Source organism: Balaenoptera musculus, chromosome 6 (assembly GCF_009873245.2).
Source record: "Balaenoptera musculus isolate JJ_BM4_2016_0621 chromosome 6, mBalMus1.pri.v3, whole genome shotgun sequence".
Taxonomy (NCBI): domain Eukaryota; kingdom Metazoa; phylum Chordata; class Mammalia; order Artiodactyla; family Balaenopteridae; genus Balaenoptera; species Balaenoptera musculus.
Window position 1 is genome coordinate 106,616,655 of NC_045790.1, and position 13,752 is coordinate 106,630,406.

The window sequence follows — 13,752 nt, forward strand, 5'->3', positions numbered from 1 at the left end:
ATTTTTGGTTTCAGGTAAGACAGCTTACTGAGTTTGGGGAAGGAACAAGAAGACTTTTCAGAACTACCTAACCAAAGGGCCCATCTAGGGTGAGCTCCATGGATCTAAAATGGGGAAAATACGTTGAAGCTCTGTTTGGGAAACTAGGTTAAGAGAAAGCTCAAGCGTCCACAAGAGGTGGAAGTCTAGACCCCCAAATAATGTGAGCATTTAGTCGTTTGTAGGCAGAGTACAATGGAAGAAAAAGTGTTATATATATGACAATCCGTGGCTGGAGTCACCAACATTAAGTGACTCACGGTGGTGGGGTAAATTGATAAGCAGAATCCAGTCTATCCTTAAATAAACATATCTTTGTAATAAAGAGCTCAGTTTGCAGCTTTGGTCTATCTGGAGGCGGCTAAAAGCAAACGCTGCGGAAGGAGTGGTCTCTGGATTACCAGGAATTGCAAAGTGTGTAAAAGGTTGTAAACCGTTAATTAGTCCTGGATGTCCAGGCCCTTTCCCTCCTCCCGGATCCACTTCCCTCTGACACATTTTCATGTGCTCCTCTTTCAAGGGAAAGTGTATGTTACTCATATCCGCTGAGCGCAGGCATGAAGCATGCGGGACAACGGGCTCCCACCTTACCTGGTCACCTCTTGAGGGACAGCGCAAGGCCAGAGCGCTGGCGCCAACTCTGAGCAGCGACCTCTCGGTTACTATGGTGATCGCGGGATGGGCGGGGCCACCATGCGCTGCGTCCCCGCCTCTGCCCAGGACTTTTCGAACGCTCCAATAGGGACAGCCCTTTCTTGCCTCTGTCCCGCCCCGTTCGGCTCCGAGAGCGATTCGATTGGCCTGGGACAGGCGGCCGGGTACCCCGAGGATACCACCTCCCGTCGGGAAGAGCCGGAAAGTGTACCAGGCGCTGTCCGAGGCGTGAAGCTCACGGCGCTGCGGGGAAGCACATGGTTGGCCTTGGAGCGAGTTCCCCCGTGTCCCGTACACAACTCTTGGCACCCATGACTGCTAACACTAGGGAGCAGGAATCGGGGTGTGGGCACAACGTTTGCGGGCCGAGGCGGCCCACCCCGGGGGGGCGAGGACGCGATGAGGCTTGAGGACCCGGTGGCGCGCTCTTGGGCGCAGGGGATCAGAGGCCAGAGGGGCCGGGCCGAAGCCCGGGGGCGGTGCCAGTGGCGGCGGCGGGAGGCACAAGGCCCAATGAGCGCGCGCCCCGCCCCCGGGGGCGGGGCGTGCAGAGCACTCCCCCGCCCTCCCGCTTGCCCCCGCCCCTCCCCCCGGGCGCTGGGGCCGCAGTGAGTGAGTGGCACTGGCAGCTTGTCAATCCCTCAGCCGAGCGGCCTTCGAGCCCGGTCCGCGGCGGCTGCTGGCAGGGTGCGCGGCTCCGGCTGTGGCGGCGGCGACTTCTTCCGCCCCATCAATCTGCTGTCCGCTCCGCGCACGGCCCGCCGGGGCCCTCCATCGGGCTCCGCGTCCCCGCCGCGCCGGTCCGCCCGCTCCCAAACTTTCCTCCTCCGCCCCCCTCGCTCCCCTCGGCCCGCCCGCCGGCCTCCTGCGCCGCCGCCCGCCGCCGCCGCTCCCTCCCCCGGGGCCGCCGGGGCTCGGATCCCGCCCGGCCGAGGCGGCGGAGGCGGCGGCGGCGGCGGCCGAGGGAAGGGAGTGCGCAGCCTGGCGCAGGGGGCGGCGGGCGTCCCGGCAACTCGGCTGGCGCTGAGGAGCAAGTTGCGCGGGGCCACCCGGCGGGGCGCGCGGCGGCGAGGAGGCGGCGCGGCGGCCGCGTGAGGGCAGCGGGCGCCGCTGCCTCCGCCTCCGCCACCGACGCGGAGCCCGGCGCTTCCGCCCGCCGCTTCTCCTCAGCCTCGGCGGCGGCGGAAGCCACACCGGGCGCCCGTCCGCACCGCCTCAGCCGCGGGCCCCGCCGGCCGGGCGGCCCCCTCCCCGCGCGGGCGGGGAGCGCGCGGCCGCCTCCCCCTCCCCCTCCCCCTCTTTCTTCTCCTCCCTCGTCGCCGCCGCCGCCGCCGCCGCCTCAGCCTTCGCCTCAGCCGCCGCCGCCGCCCGCTCCCGCCCGCGCGCGGCGGGATGGACGATCAATCCAGGATGCTGCAGACTCTGGCCGGGGTGAACCTGGCGGGCCACTCGGTGCAGGGGGGCATGGCCCTGCCGCCTCCCCCGCACGGCCACGAAGGGGCGGACGGCGACGGCAGGAAGCAGGACATCGGCGACATCCTCCACCAGATTATGACCATCACCGACCAGAGCTTGGACGAGGCGCAAGCAAAGTTGGTGTCGTCTCATTAAGCATCTTTTGTGTGTGTGCGGGAGCCGGGCCCGCGGCACAGTCGGGGCTGGGGTGGCGCCCGGGCCGGGGCCTCAGCCCGGGGCGGGGAACTTTCTCCGAAAACAGGCCGCCGGCCCGGGCCTCGGGGGGACATGCCCCGCGCCCCTCGACGCGGGCGGGAGCCGGCAAAGTTGCTCTCGGGGCGCGGGACGGACTTGATGCCGCGTGGATTTTGTGGGTGTCTCTCACCCGCCCCCCTAGTCTGGCCCTCTGGCAGCCCGGCCCCCTCGCACGGATTCAAACCTCCCGCCCGGACCCGGGTGCACGCCGCCGCGAGCGGGCCCCGGGCCGCACTTGAGGAAGTGCAACTTTCTCCTCGGCCCAGGGTCCCAGCGCCCGGCTCCGCTTGGCCGCGGGACGACCTCGCCGTGCGGGCGGCCGCCCCAGCCCGGGCGCTGGGCGATGGGCGGTTCCCCGGCAGGTCCGGGCGCGGGCGGCCAAGTTCTCGGGAAGGGAGGGCCGCCTCGCAAACTTTGCCGAGCTGTCACCGCCCGCTGGCCGCAGCCGGCCGGCCGCCCGCGCCGCGCCCGCTCCCCCGGCGGAGGGCGGACGCAGGAGCCCTTCCACGCCGTCGCTTCCCCCGGGTCGCCGCCGTCTGCCCTGGATCGCGGCTCCCTGCGCAGGTTCGCGTCCCGCGGTGGCCGAGACTGCTGACTGCCGGGCAGATGGGTCGCGCGTCGTGCGGGCTGGAGCTTTAGCCGCCGGAGCTTGCCGGCTGTCGCTAACTAGTCAACTTGAGTTTCGGTTGACTTGCGGTGGTTCAAAAGAGCCTTCCAAAATAGTGGGCCGGAATTAAATATTGGGTCTAACTTAAAGGAAGGCGCCATATTATTCCATAGGTGATGCTAATACCTTTGTGTTTTGCTATTTGTTTTTTAGGAAACATGCCCTGAACTGTCACAGAATGAAACCCGCGCTCTTCAGCGTCCTGTGTGAGATCAAAGAGAAAACAGGTAAGACGCTGCGCCCCGCATTGGGCCCGGAGACCCCCGAGGTGGGGTCCGAGCTACTCCTTCGACTCTCCAGTTGAGAGCTGCTGCTTTTGGGCACCGCCATCTTTGATCATTCTTTCCTTCCCACCTCCTGATCGTGAGAAAAAACTGCAATAAATCTGGAGTGGATCTCTTAATTCCGCTCCTTGTGTAAAATGAAGTGTAGATACGGACGGGGCTGGGTCGCAGTCCCCAGGCGGCCACCCCTGGCTGCAGGCGGGGAGGGGGCCGGGAGCGCCTGCCACCCTTTCCTGCTCCTTTCGCCTTGTTTGTATGTCAGTTTTTAAAAGGAGCAACGGGAGACTGGATGCCAGGGACCGAGACCCGGGGAGAAGCATATCCCGAACTTTGTTTTACTTAGCCTTAAGCTTCAGTTGCACAGATAGAAGAATAGATGCAACTGAACAGACCCCAGTAGCGTGTTTGAATTAGTGTTTTAGTTGGGAATACTACTTTTAAGAAGCAGGAAGGGTAATGATATGTTTAGGCATATACAATGTATTTATTACATCTATTAATACTTTTATTAAATTTTATGCTTAAAGTCATTACATTGTAAGCATGCTTAATATATTTTATGAAGTAGAAAAAGGTCCACAGGTGCAGGTTGAGCAATTTTTGAAGTGTTCAAGGCAGGGAATATATGAGGAGACAGCTTTTACAGAAGTGCTGGAATGAAAACTACAAATACATATTAGACAAATTTCTGACAGTTCATTTCATCTTAGTTTCCTTGTTAGACTTTTTAAAATTGAAGATATTTTAGTCTTGAGGTGATAGTAGCGACTCAAGTGGAATTAAAGATTTAATCTAGATGTTTTAGGTCCTGCATTATCTTCCCTGTATATGGTGAACAAGTGTGTGTGTGTGTGTGTGTGTGTGTGTGTGTGTGTGTGTATGTATATATGCTGGGTATACAGTATTATAAAGTTGCCATTTTTTAAGTTAGCGAAGAAGAGAAAAGAAGAGAAAGTTAAAGTCCAGGGTATAGCAATATTTAAGTGGAGCTATTTAAAAGGTTAAATGTGATTGTGTTTAAATTGAGTGTACAAGTAATAGCACACTGTGTATAATTGTTAGTTGGTAGGAGAGTTGCCCTCCTTTTAAACAGATTTTTCACCCTGCAATTCTATTCTGATCCTAAAAGTAATCAATAAAAGGTGAGGGGTTATTGCTGTCTATTAAAATATATGCGAAAGCCATAATTAACAGCAAATATTGAGAGCCTTAAAGAGTGCTTTTCCTGCTTTTCATTCACATAGTATGCATGGTGTCTTAATGTTGAGTGATTGTTTTTAAGATGTATTTTACATTTTGAAAACCACAGGCATTGAACATTACTAACTTTTACTCTGTGTTGATTTTTAGCTACCTTTAGAAAGCATTGTGATTTAAAACGTAGCTAATTTTTATCTGACTATAAAATGAGACATCAAGCATTAAATCTTGAAGATTCTTAGTTTAGAAGCCTAAAAGTGCGTAATTCTCAGTAAATTATGTTGCTTAATGTCCAAGGGTTTTCTTGCTATCAGGACTCCACTTCAGTTTCTGCTGACAGCTAAGCACTGGGGTATTGACTATGTTGTGAATATTAAGATTGATTCAACTTTATACGGCTTTATATTACTAGGAGAGGGGATTGATGTCCCTCCCCTCTCACCCCCTTCTCATGATTTGTATTTATTGTTTATTATTTTGCCTTTTTAAAGTTTTGGCCTAGCTAGCTTGAGAACCAAACCCAGCAAACTGCTTTTCTTGTTTAGACATTTAGCAGCAGGCAGAATTCAATTAGGAAGCGTAAGTCCTCTAGTTGCTTATTTGCACAAGACTTAGTTACACCATTCTGAAAGGAAAGTATAGTCAACCTCATGTCAAAGGTGAGTTAAGAAAAAGAAACAAGCCTTTTCAGAGTCTGGGATTACTGGCAGAGAGAGCTTTGGCAGGGCGCTTGCTGTTTAAGAAGCAAGAGGTAGCTGACAAAAGAAATTTTTGTGTTTTGAAAATTGTTTGTGAGGCTTTCAGTGATAACTTGTAAATTAGATCCTCTTTTTGTGCATTGGCCAGCGGATCCAAGTTTGCACGTTATCTCTTTTGTAAAAAGCCAACAGCCGACAAAGAGTAAAGGCGGCTGTCTTGGGCAGAGGCATCTTCCTGCCAGCCTCTCTGAGCTCGAGAGGGACGGGATTTAAGTATTGAATGATTGATGGGGGTGAAGCTCTTTCTCTGCTTTCCTTTCTACCCTGCTACCCATAGCTCCACCTCACTCTCCAAAACTAGTCTTAGAAGGAGACAGGGACGCTGGACTCAGAATCCTTGATTTGAAATAAAACAGCTGTGTAGACATTAGTGTTACAGGAAGCAAAGAAATTGGGGCAGCAAATTCCAGGCCTCCCCCCCACCCCCAATCTGTTCCCACAGTCATGCTTTGGAAACAGTGAACTTATAAAATAAGCACTGTAGGATATAATGTATATTGCATAATGCTTTTAAAAAAATCATTTTATTAAATCTAATAACATAGTATCCAAAGATTAATTCTCTATAACCTAGAGAAAGTTTCCCTAGTCATTTGTAATAGAAACTGGGAACATTACATGATGACTCTATCCTGCACAATAGAGGGGTAGGGGGTTGACTAGTGGGGAGATGGGGGGTAAAGCTGTCATTTCAATGGATAATGTCATTTCAGTTGTGCTTTTTCTAAAATAAGACAATCATTAAAAAAAAATCCACGTATTTGTAGATCTGCCGGTAGATTTTGAGGTTTCTGATGAGGCAGTGAACACTGCGAGTTCTGATGCACATGAGGGATTTAGTTTGGAAAACATCTTTTTTCCCTCCTACCAAGTACGAAAAGGTATTTTTCCCTTCTGACAGATAAATGAGTAATCTACCACAATTATATTTTTTTCTTGTTCAGAGGTAGGAAAAGTATACGATGAGATGCTTGCTTTTTCTTGAAAATGTGTTCCTTCATAAAATTTATCATACAGTTATTTTGGGGCAGAAATATCTGTCATTGTTGAATTTTAGTATTTATGCATTTTGAAAGCACCTGAAAGTTACAGGCTTTAAAACAAGATATTTGTCCATTTTAAACTAAGTAAGCAACCAGTGAGGTAATTGTTGATCTGTTAAGATTTCTTTCTCTCTCTCTTTTTTTTAGCCATATTTTACCATCTATCTCTCATTAAATATCCGTGATGCTATGAGGTCTCCTCATCTACATACTTCTTTGGGGGCATTCCCTCACATCTTTTTGGCCACCTTAATCTTGATTGTTGAAGTACTTTGTGAGAGGATTTCATCCTCATAAATCTGTCGTCTTTCCAAAGTCCTTAATTATGAGAGTTTGAATGAAGGAAATGGCTCTTTTTGAGAAAAAAATGTATTTAAAAAATTTTTAAATGAAAGTTCAACATTTTAGTATATTATCTGAGTCATATTGTTAAAAACTGTTGTGTATTAAAAAAAAATCAACCTTTCTAAACGGTAGGTTAAAATACTCCATATTGATAGCTGCCAACCAAACTCTGATTTATTGCCACCACAAACCCTAAATAACATTCATTTACTAGTAATGTCTAATGGCATACATGATGGTTTGCCAGATTTGTGGCCTTTGTGAGGCTTATAAGCAGGACTGACTTGGGAAGATCATAAAACTTAATGAACTTCTCTACTGCAGGAGGTGTCCGCAGGGGAAGAGAAAGGCCTGCTTGCCTGGTTGGGCTGGTTGAAGTATTTTTTATGTTTAAGGAGAAGAAGGAAATTACTATTAAAAATGCTTTCCTTTTAAAGGAACCCTCCCTAGAAAGAGTCATAAGGATTTTACATATCAAAACTGGATCAAGAAGGTAGCTTGTGAGTTTTTATATGCACTTAAAATATGATATATATGATTAAACCTTTTATCTTTACTGCTGTAAGTGTGACTAGCTTTCAGAGGGGTAGGGCAGTACTCTCAGTCAACACCTCTCTATTTAATTCTGACTCTAAAGGTTTAGAGACTCATGGTGTCTTCCTTTTCTGGTCTGTTTTCTTTTATTTTAATGCTTCAATATAAAAATTTGTTCATTTTTCTTTGTACAGTGCCATGTAATTCTTCAATTCCCAGTGTATAAAACCCAAATATTCCATCAAGTGAAAATTTAACAAGAAAGGTGAAAATTGTTATGTGAGTCTAAATGTTATTATATATGTTGCGTACATTCTTTTAAGTTGCTCTTGAGATACTTCCAATATAGTTATCATTATTTGTTCCAAAGTTTTAAAAACAAATGCACTGTTCCATACATGATTCATTTTTGTGTTTTTGTGAACTTATTTTCTAGTTTTAAAAAACTTTCTATTATGAACAACTTCAAATGTAAAATATACATAGAGAAGAGAAACTTGAATCCCCATGAACTCATTGCCCACCTTCAGCAGTTAGCAACACTTGGCCAATCTTGTGTTCTCTGTAACTCCCACCCTTTCAAAATTATTTTGAAGCAAATTTTATTGGACCTTTAACGTTGTAAATTTCATATCAGTTTTAGACATTATGGCTTGTTTACATTGGAAATATTAAATGCTTAAACAGGAAAAAATACAAAGTTAATTTATCTTGGAAATGTCATAAATTGTATTGCTTTGTTATAAATTTTTCCTCAAAGCAATTTAAGAATATTTTTTATTTTCTATTTTTATAGATTTGTTTAACTTACTGGAGCTTTTTAAGGAAGTTTTGAGGGAGGATGTAAAAGAGTGATGTTTTTCTAACTTTCTTTACTCTTCCTCTCCCATCCTTAGAAGACAATACATGTAATACGTTCATAGACAACTTAGAAAAAAAAATCTTACTTCTCTACTATTTTGGAATTTCATGATCTAAAGTATCAAGCAGGTATTATCTTAAAAGTATGGAGCTGTCTTCCAAGCCTTTTTTTTTTTTTCCCCCAGTAAAAGGATATTGAACCCTATTGTCAATACTAACTTGATCTGTGCAAGTAATTCTTTCATGCCTCAGTTTTAGTGGACTTCATTTTATTATAGATTTGTGTAGTTCTGGTTTTTATTTGGGACTTTACTATGTTATTTGATGATACTAATTTACATAATTTTATTCTGAATCAGAAGTATATTAATACAGTGGCAAAGGAAGCCTTGCCTTGCCTCAAAGAACATATTGGTTCACTGGCTTTCATAAACTATATCTGTGTATATCTTTCATGTTAGGATCCTTTTCCTTTTAATTAATTTTGCTTGTACTTTTAGATTTCTGTTTACAAATTTTGTAAATGGCTACTTCCAAGACATTTAAGCTTAATGTTTTATTTGGATTATGTATATTTTGATAGTTTATGGTGGCATTGTGTAGGATGAAGTTCCATGAAGTACGGCTATGAAGAATGAAAACCACATTTCATGGACCACACCCTAAATCAGTCATCGCTTTATTTTGTACTCATACCATTGAGGTATCTATTCAGAATAAATACTTAACACATCAGCACCAAACACATCAAGTTAAATAAGGATTTTTAGACTGTTTTTCCTCTATTTATGTACACGTGAACAACTTTAGGTATTTATTACTTCAATATTGACACTATGAGAATTATGTTTTATTTGTTTTCTCAGCAGGCTTGTGTTTTAGCCATTTATCAGTGTGATCAGCATGATTTAGGTAGTAACTGACTAACAAAGCTTGCACACCCCACTCCCATGTTGACCTTTTCAAGCATTTGCTTTACTTCAGTAGGCCATTTGAGTCTTTAAGTATGAAGAGAGTAAATAATTTATATCACTATGTAGTGTGAATTGGTCAAAGTTTTTTAGATCTGGCTAAAAGATTTTTTACAAAGTTATAGAAGTTAATCAAACACATAAATTGCTATCACAGCTATGTGATAGTGTTATATTTAGCAAATAAATTAGCAGGAAATGCTTGAATGAGCCACTGAAAAAAAACCCATCTTTTTATACCTTTAGACACAGAACATATTTGAAAATAAATTTCATTAATCTTCAACACTTGATTCTAATTACCCCCTTTGTAGGCAGAATAGTAACCAGAATCTCTTCTTTATTGTTATTTTTAAAATAGACATATTCCATAGATATAAGATGTTTGTAGTTTTTGATAGTAACGGTAGTTTGCTTTGGTACTAAATTTGAGTGTATGTCTAGTAAAAAAAATTGGTGTGATAGGATGTGTTAAGTTGAATTGGCATAGCATTTTTTTTTTTTTTAACTGACTATATCTACACGGTAGTAACTCATTTGGACTGAAAACAGTTAAAAGTAATTACGGTTAAAAATAATTGTTAAAAGTTTTGTACTTGTTTTCTTCAATTTAAGTGCTTTACAAATGTTAAGCTGTTTTGAACAATAACCCTTTTTGTGTGATCATATTAATGAGAACTTGGTATACAATGTAATCCTTTTAATGCCGATGATTCCTCACAATGTTTAAACCATTATTTGGGAGACTCAACATATGTTATGGCAAAATGATTTTTTTGTTTGTTTTGTTTTATGTGATACATCAGTTTTCAAAGCATATTTCTTAGGCATCAGAGTCCAGCAGGTGGCTTTTTACATTAAAAAATTAATAAATTTTAAAATCCCATAAAATTTTATTTCAAATTCAAATTAACTAATTGAGAATGTCAACATTTCCACTGTTTCTATATTAACATTTATAATAGAACAAATGGTTGCATATAGAAATTATCTGCAACATAATCTAAATTAAGATTCTAAACAGGCATTACAGATGCTGGTAACTTTGGCAATTATCATTTTGTTTGGTGAACAGTAGTAAAACAGTGTGCGGTAAAAGTGTTTAGAGAGAGAGGATAAATAAACTGAACAGTTTTGCAATGCAAAGTGGTTTGTGGTGTTTTTGAGGATTTCTTGGCTCTCTCTTAACTGCTATTGTGAGCCTGGAGCAGATTTCCCCATTGCTAATGCCCTAGAAGTATTAATTCACTTTGATATGCTAATTAGAGGGCATTATGCAAGAAATGAGATTAAGTGGCAGCATGAAGCCATTTGCCTGTCAGTAAATTGAGAGCTTTAGCATCAGGAGGAGCTTTGTGTTTTTTTTTTTTTTTTTAAGTTTCTCTTGGTTTTGCATATAAATAAAATTGATTGAAAGGTCTCGAGAAGCTTCTAGAACATTGGTGGATTTCCCCCCCATGATTATTTAGATGTAATATTAAAGAATTTTTCTGAATATTAACTGACCTAATTGGAGATAACAAATATGAAGTTTTCATTGTGTTCTCTATATATGAAAGTATACTAAGAATTTTGTGTCATCTAGTCTTTTTTTTCTAAAGCCCAATTTCAGCAAAATGGCTAGTGAACTGTTACCACTTCTTTTCAGAAGTGTAAACTTGTATGTGTGCTTATGCACCAATGTCTTCAGTATAAACTGAACTTCATAAGAATATTTTCCCTTGGAAAGGATGAAGAAGTTGTTGAATTGGGCTTCAGGAAACTATATTAAATGAGCATTAAGACTCTGACTTAAGTACCTAATTCTAATTGCTGGGAAGAATTAGAATTAATGGTTAAATTCTGCCCTTTACACAACCTGTGGAATTTACATTTCAGCATATATCTCTTGTGTTAAGATTACTATATTATTTGATTTTCATGTTGAAGATGGAGTTTCATACTTGATTCTGATTTTGCGGTTTAAGCCAGGCCTTTGATTTTCTCTCTATAAAACTACTATGTGATTTCCTGTATATTGTGGGGAAATGCGTGAGTGAATGCTGGGATAGGAGTGGTGGATGGGGAGGAGGACAGAACTCTGGGCCTGTGAAAAAATTAAGGTTTCCTCAAATATGGAACTTCTACCTGTATAAGCCATGCTAGGGATAGAATTTCCAAACCCAGGCTTAACTACAATCTGAGGTATGGTTAGACAGGAGAGGGTTTGGATCAAGCATTCAGATTGAGACTTGCTTCTAGTGTCTGAATTCCACCACTGTAGCTGTGCCTCTAGACCCAACAAACCATAACTTCTCTTCAGAGCCATGTGGATTATTTAGTCACCACAGCTGCCATGTATACATACTACCAAGGCTGGCATCTCCTCCGGGTGCATGTATGATGCTTGTTAATGTTAGTGGGAGTCAGGAATGTGCACACAGAGAGGGGGATGAGAGTCTCTCCTGAGACAAGAGTCCTGATTGCATTTCTTAGTGAAGAGGACTTAGTGTACCTACACATTAGCTGCTCTTCTAAATGAAATACTTGGTTGCTTTAAATTCTCATTCCCTTCTCAGACTCCCTTAACTAGTTAAATCAATGAGTCCTCATTAGTCTCTGATTACTTGCAAAATTTCATTTAAAACGTATGAAGTTATTTTTGATTGAAATGGGAACAAAAAAGCTTTTGAAACTGCATATTATTATTTTTTAAATGAAAGGTTACTACTAGCTTTCAGATGTACTGAGCCTTTGTAAATAGGAATTTATAGTGGAATCATGGGAGGGGCTTTTGAAATACTTGAGTGGCATTTGATGGGGGAAATCACAGCATTTAAAAAAATATATATATATATGTGAAATGGCAAGCTCATATGTGCACATTATGTAGAAACCTTTACTATCCAGGTGCCCTCAAATGAGGAAGAATTGACTTTGGTGGTCTCATAAGTTTCTTTCTTTTCTCCTCTCTTCTTTAAAAAAAAAAAACCAAAAAAAAAAAAACCCCAAAAAAACCCCTAAGGATGAAGGTAGTTGGAATTCATAGTCAGATATATCATTTTCAACTTGGAATAGGAACTAGAACAGGAAATTGATTTTATATTTATTATGAAAGCAAGAACTCTGCCACTGACTGACAGCCATCCATGTTTTAGTTTTGTGATAATTGTTCACAGACGTTACTCTGCAGTTGGCCCAGATTATTTATAATGTTGATTGGGAGTGTTGGTCCATTAAAAGGTATGTGTATAATGAATATCTTTAATTAAACCAAGTGATATTGGAATATTCTACACTGGATCTTGGGTCGAGGATTAACTGTCAGTATTGGTAAGAACAAGTTACAATAGATTGTGCAGTGCTTTCTCTGGCTTCAAGGATGTATTTATTACCATTTTTGAACAAATTATACTAACATGAAAAGTTGTGTTTGAAATGATTGTGTGCTAGATAAGGCGATACATTACAGGAATGGTTGGGTTTATGGAGCTTTATGTTGAGGTTTTCTCAGAAATTATAGCACAGGGCTGTCACTATAAAACCCACTGATATAGTTGGTAATAACATACAGTGAAGGTATTTTTAGATTTTCACTTGTTATTCAAATAAGTGAGAACCCTCCAGTTTTTCTCGTCATACTTCTTCTTTGGAATCAGTAGAGGAAAAAAATGAAGGAAATTCTTTTAACTGTGTATGGGGTGTGGGTGCTTGACTTGTCTGAATTTCCTCCTGCTCACCACTTGTTAGAGCAGTGATGTGATAGTGAGGATATCCTTAGGAACTTAACTGACTTCGTGGTTCCTGACCTTTTGACTCTGACCAAGTACAGAAACGGAATGCCAGAAAATGAAGTGATGGACTCTATAAACATAAGTTATATTCCATCAATGTGTTATATGAACTAGTTTTGATTTACCTGAATTTATGACATTTTTGTGTTTAATAAAGGAAATATTTCTTCCTTTCAATATAATCAGTCTAATAATGTTATACTTTCTAACATTAAACCAATTAATTCCTTTTTTGACCAATTATCATTATTTTTTAATTACCATGATTATGATGTCACTTTAAAATTTCTAATTTACAAAGTATTGGCTGGCTATCTAATAGTGTTTTCTATAACCAAACTATAATCAATGTGTATGCTTTGTTTTAACTCGAAAATTGGGAGTTTAAAGTTTGTACTTAATTGACTGCTATACAGTGAGTGAATTATTATAGAAATAGGAACATTTTTCCAATTAAAAAAAGTAGCTGTCAACCATTGTAATGTGAGAAAAAGGATAAGTTGTTCTCATAAAGTTTTCCCTTTCAATTTTTTTTTTTTTTTTTTTATTCACACACACACACACACTGTATTTTATTTTTACAAGACATAAATAGACTGACACCAAGCATTGTACATGGATGACCACAACAAAAGCAACAATGATTGCAATTACCAAACATGACCCTTTCAATTTTAAATGTTAGAAGTTATGGCTAAGCCATAGAAATTCTCAACCTATTCCTCCTTAAGCAGTTATAATTTGCTGAGTTTTAATGTAGCAACCTGGAAAGACAAGGCTCTCCCTTTCAGAAGACTTCATTCATTTAATAATGATAGCAATAAAAACTACTACCATTCACACAGTACCATCTGTGTGCCAGGCATTGTGCTAGGTGCTTTTCATGCATTAAAAAAAAAATTAAAGTAAAAAT

The 13,752-nt window shown here is 42.2% G+C and overlaps 1 protein-coding gene across 4 annotated transcripts in view; it reads left to right on the plus strand.

The window, feature by feature from the left end:
• The first annotated feature begins 1,994 nt into the window (after window positions 1–1,994).
• Window positions 1,995–13,752, plus strand: part of PBX3 (PBX homeobox 3) — a 224,494-nt gene continuing 212,736 nt past the window's right edge. The window contains exons 1-2 of one of the 4 annotated variants that reach the window (XM_036856507.1): window positions 1,995–2,285; window positions 3,224–3,297. In XM_036856507.1, the coding sequence (XP_036712402.1) occupies window positions 2,086–2,285; window positions 3,224–3,297 (274 nt within the window). In that variant the 5' untranslated portion in view covers window positions 1,995–2,085. Of the gene's footprint in view, window positions 2,286–2,602; window positions 2,968–3,223; window positions 3,298–13,752 lie in introns of those variants that run through there. The other 3 variants (XM_036856505.1, XM_036856504.1, XM_036856506.1) reach the window with 3 other exon arrangements.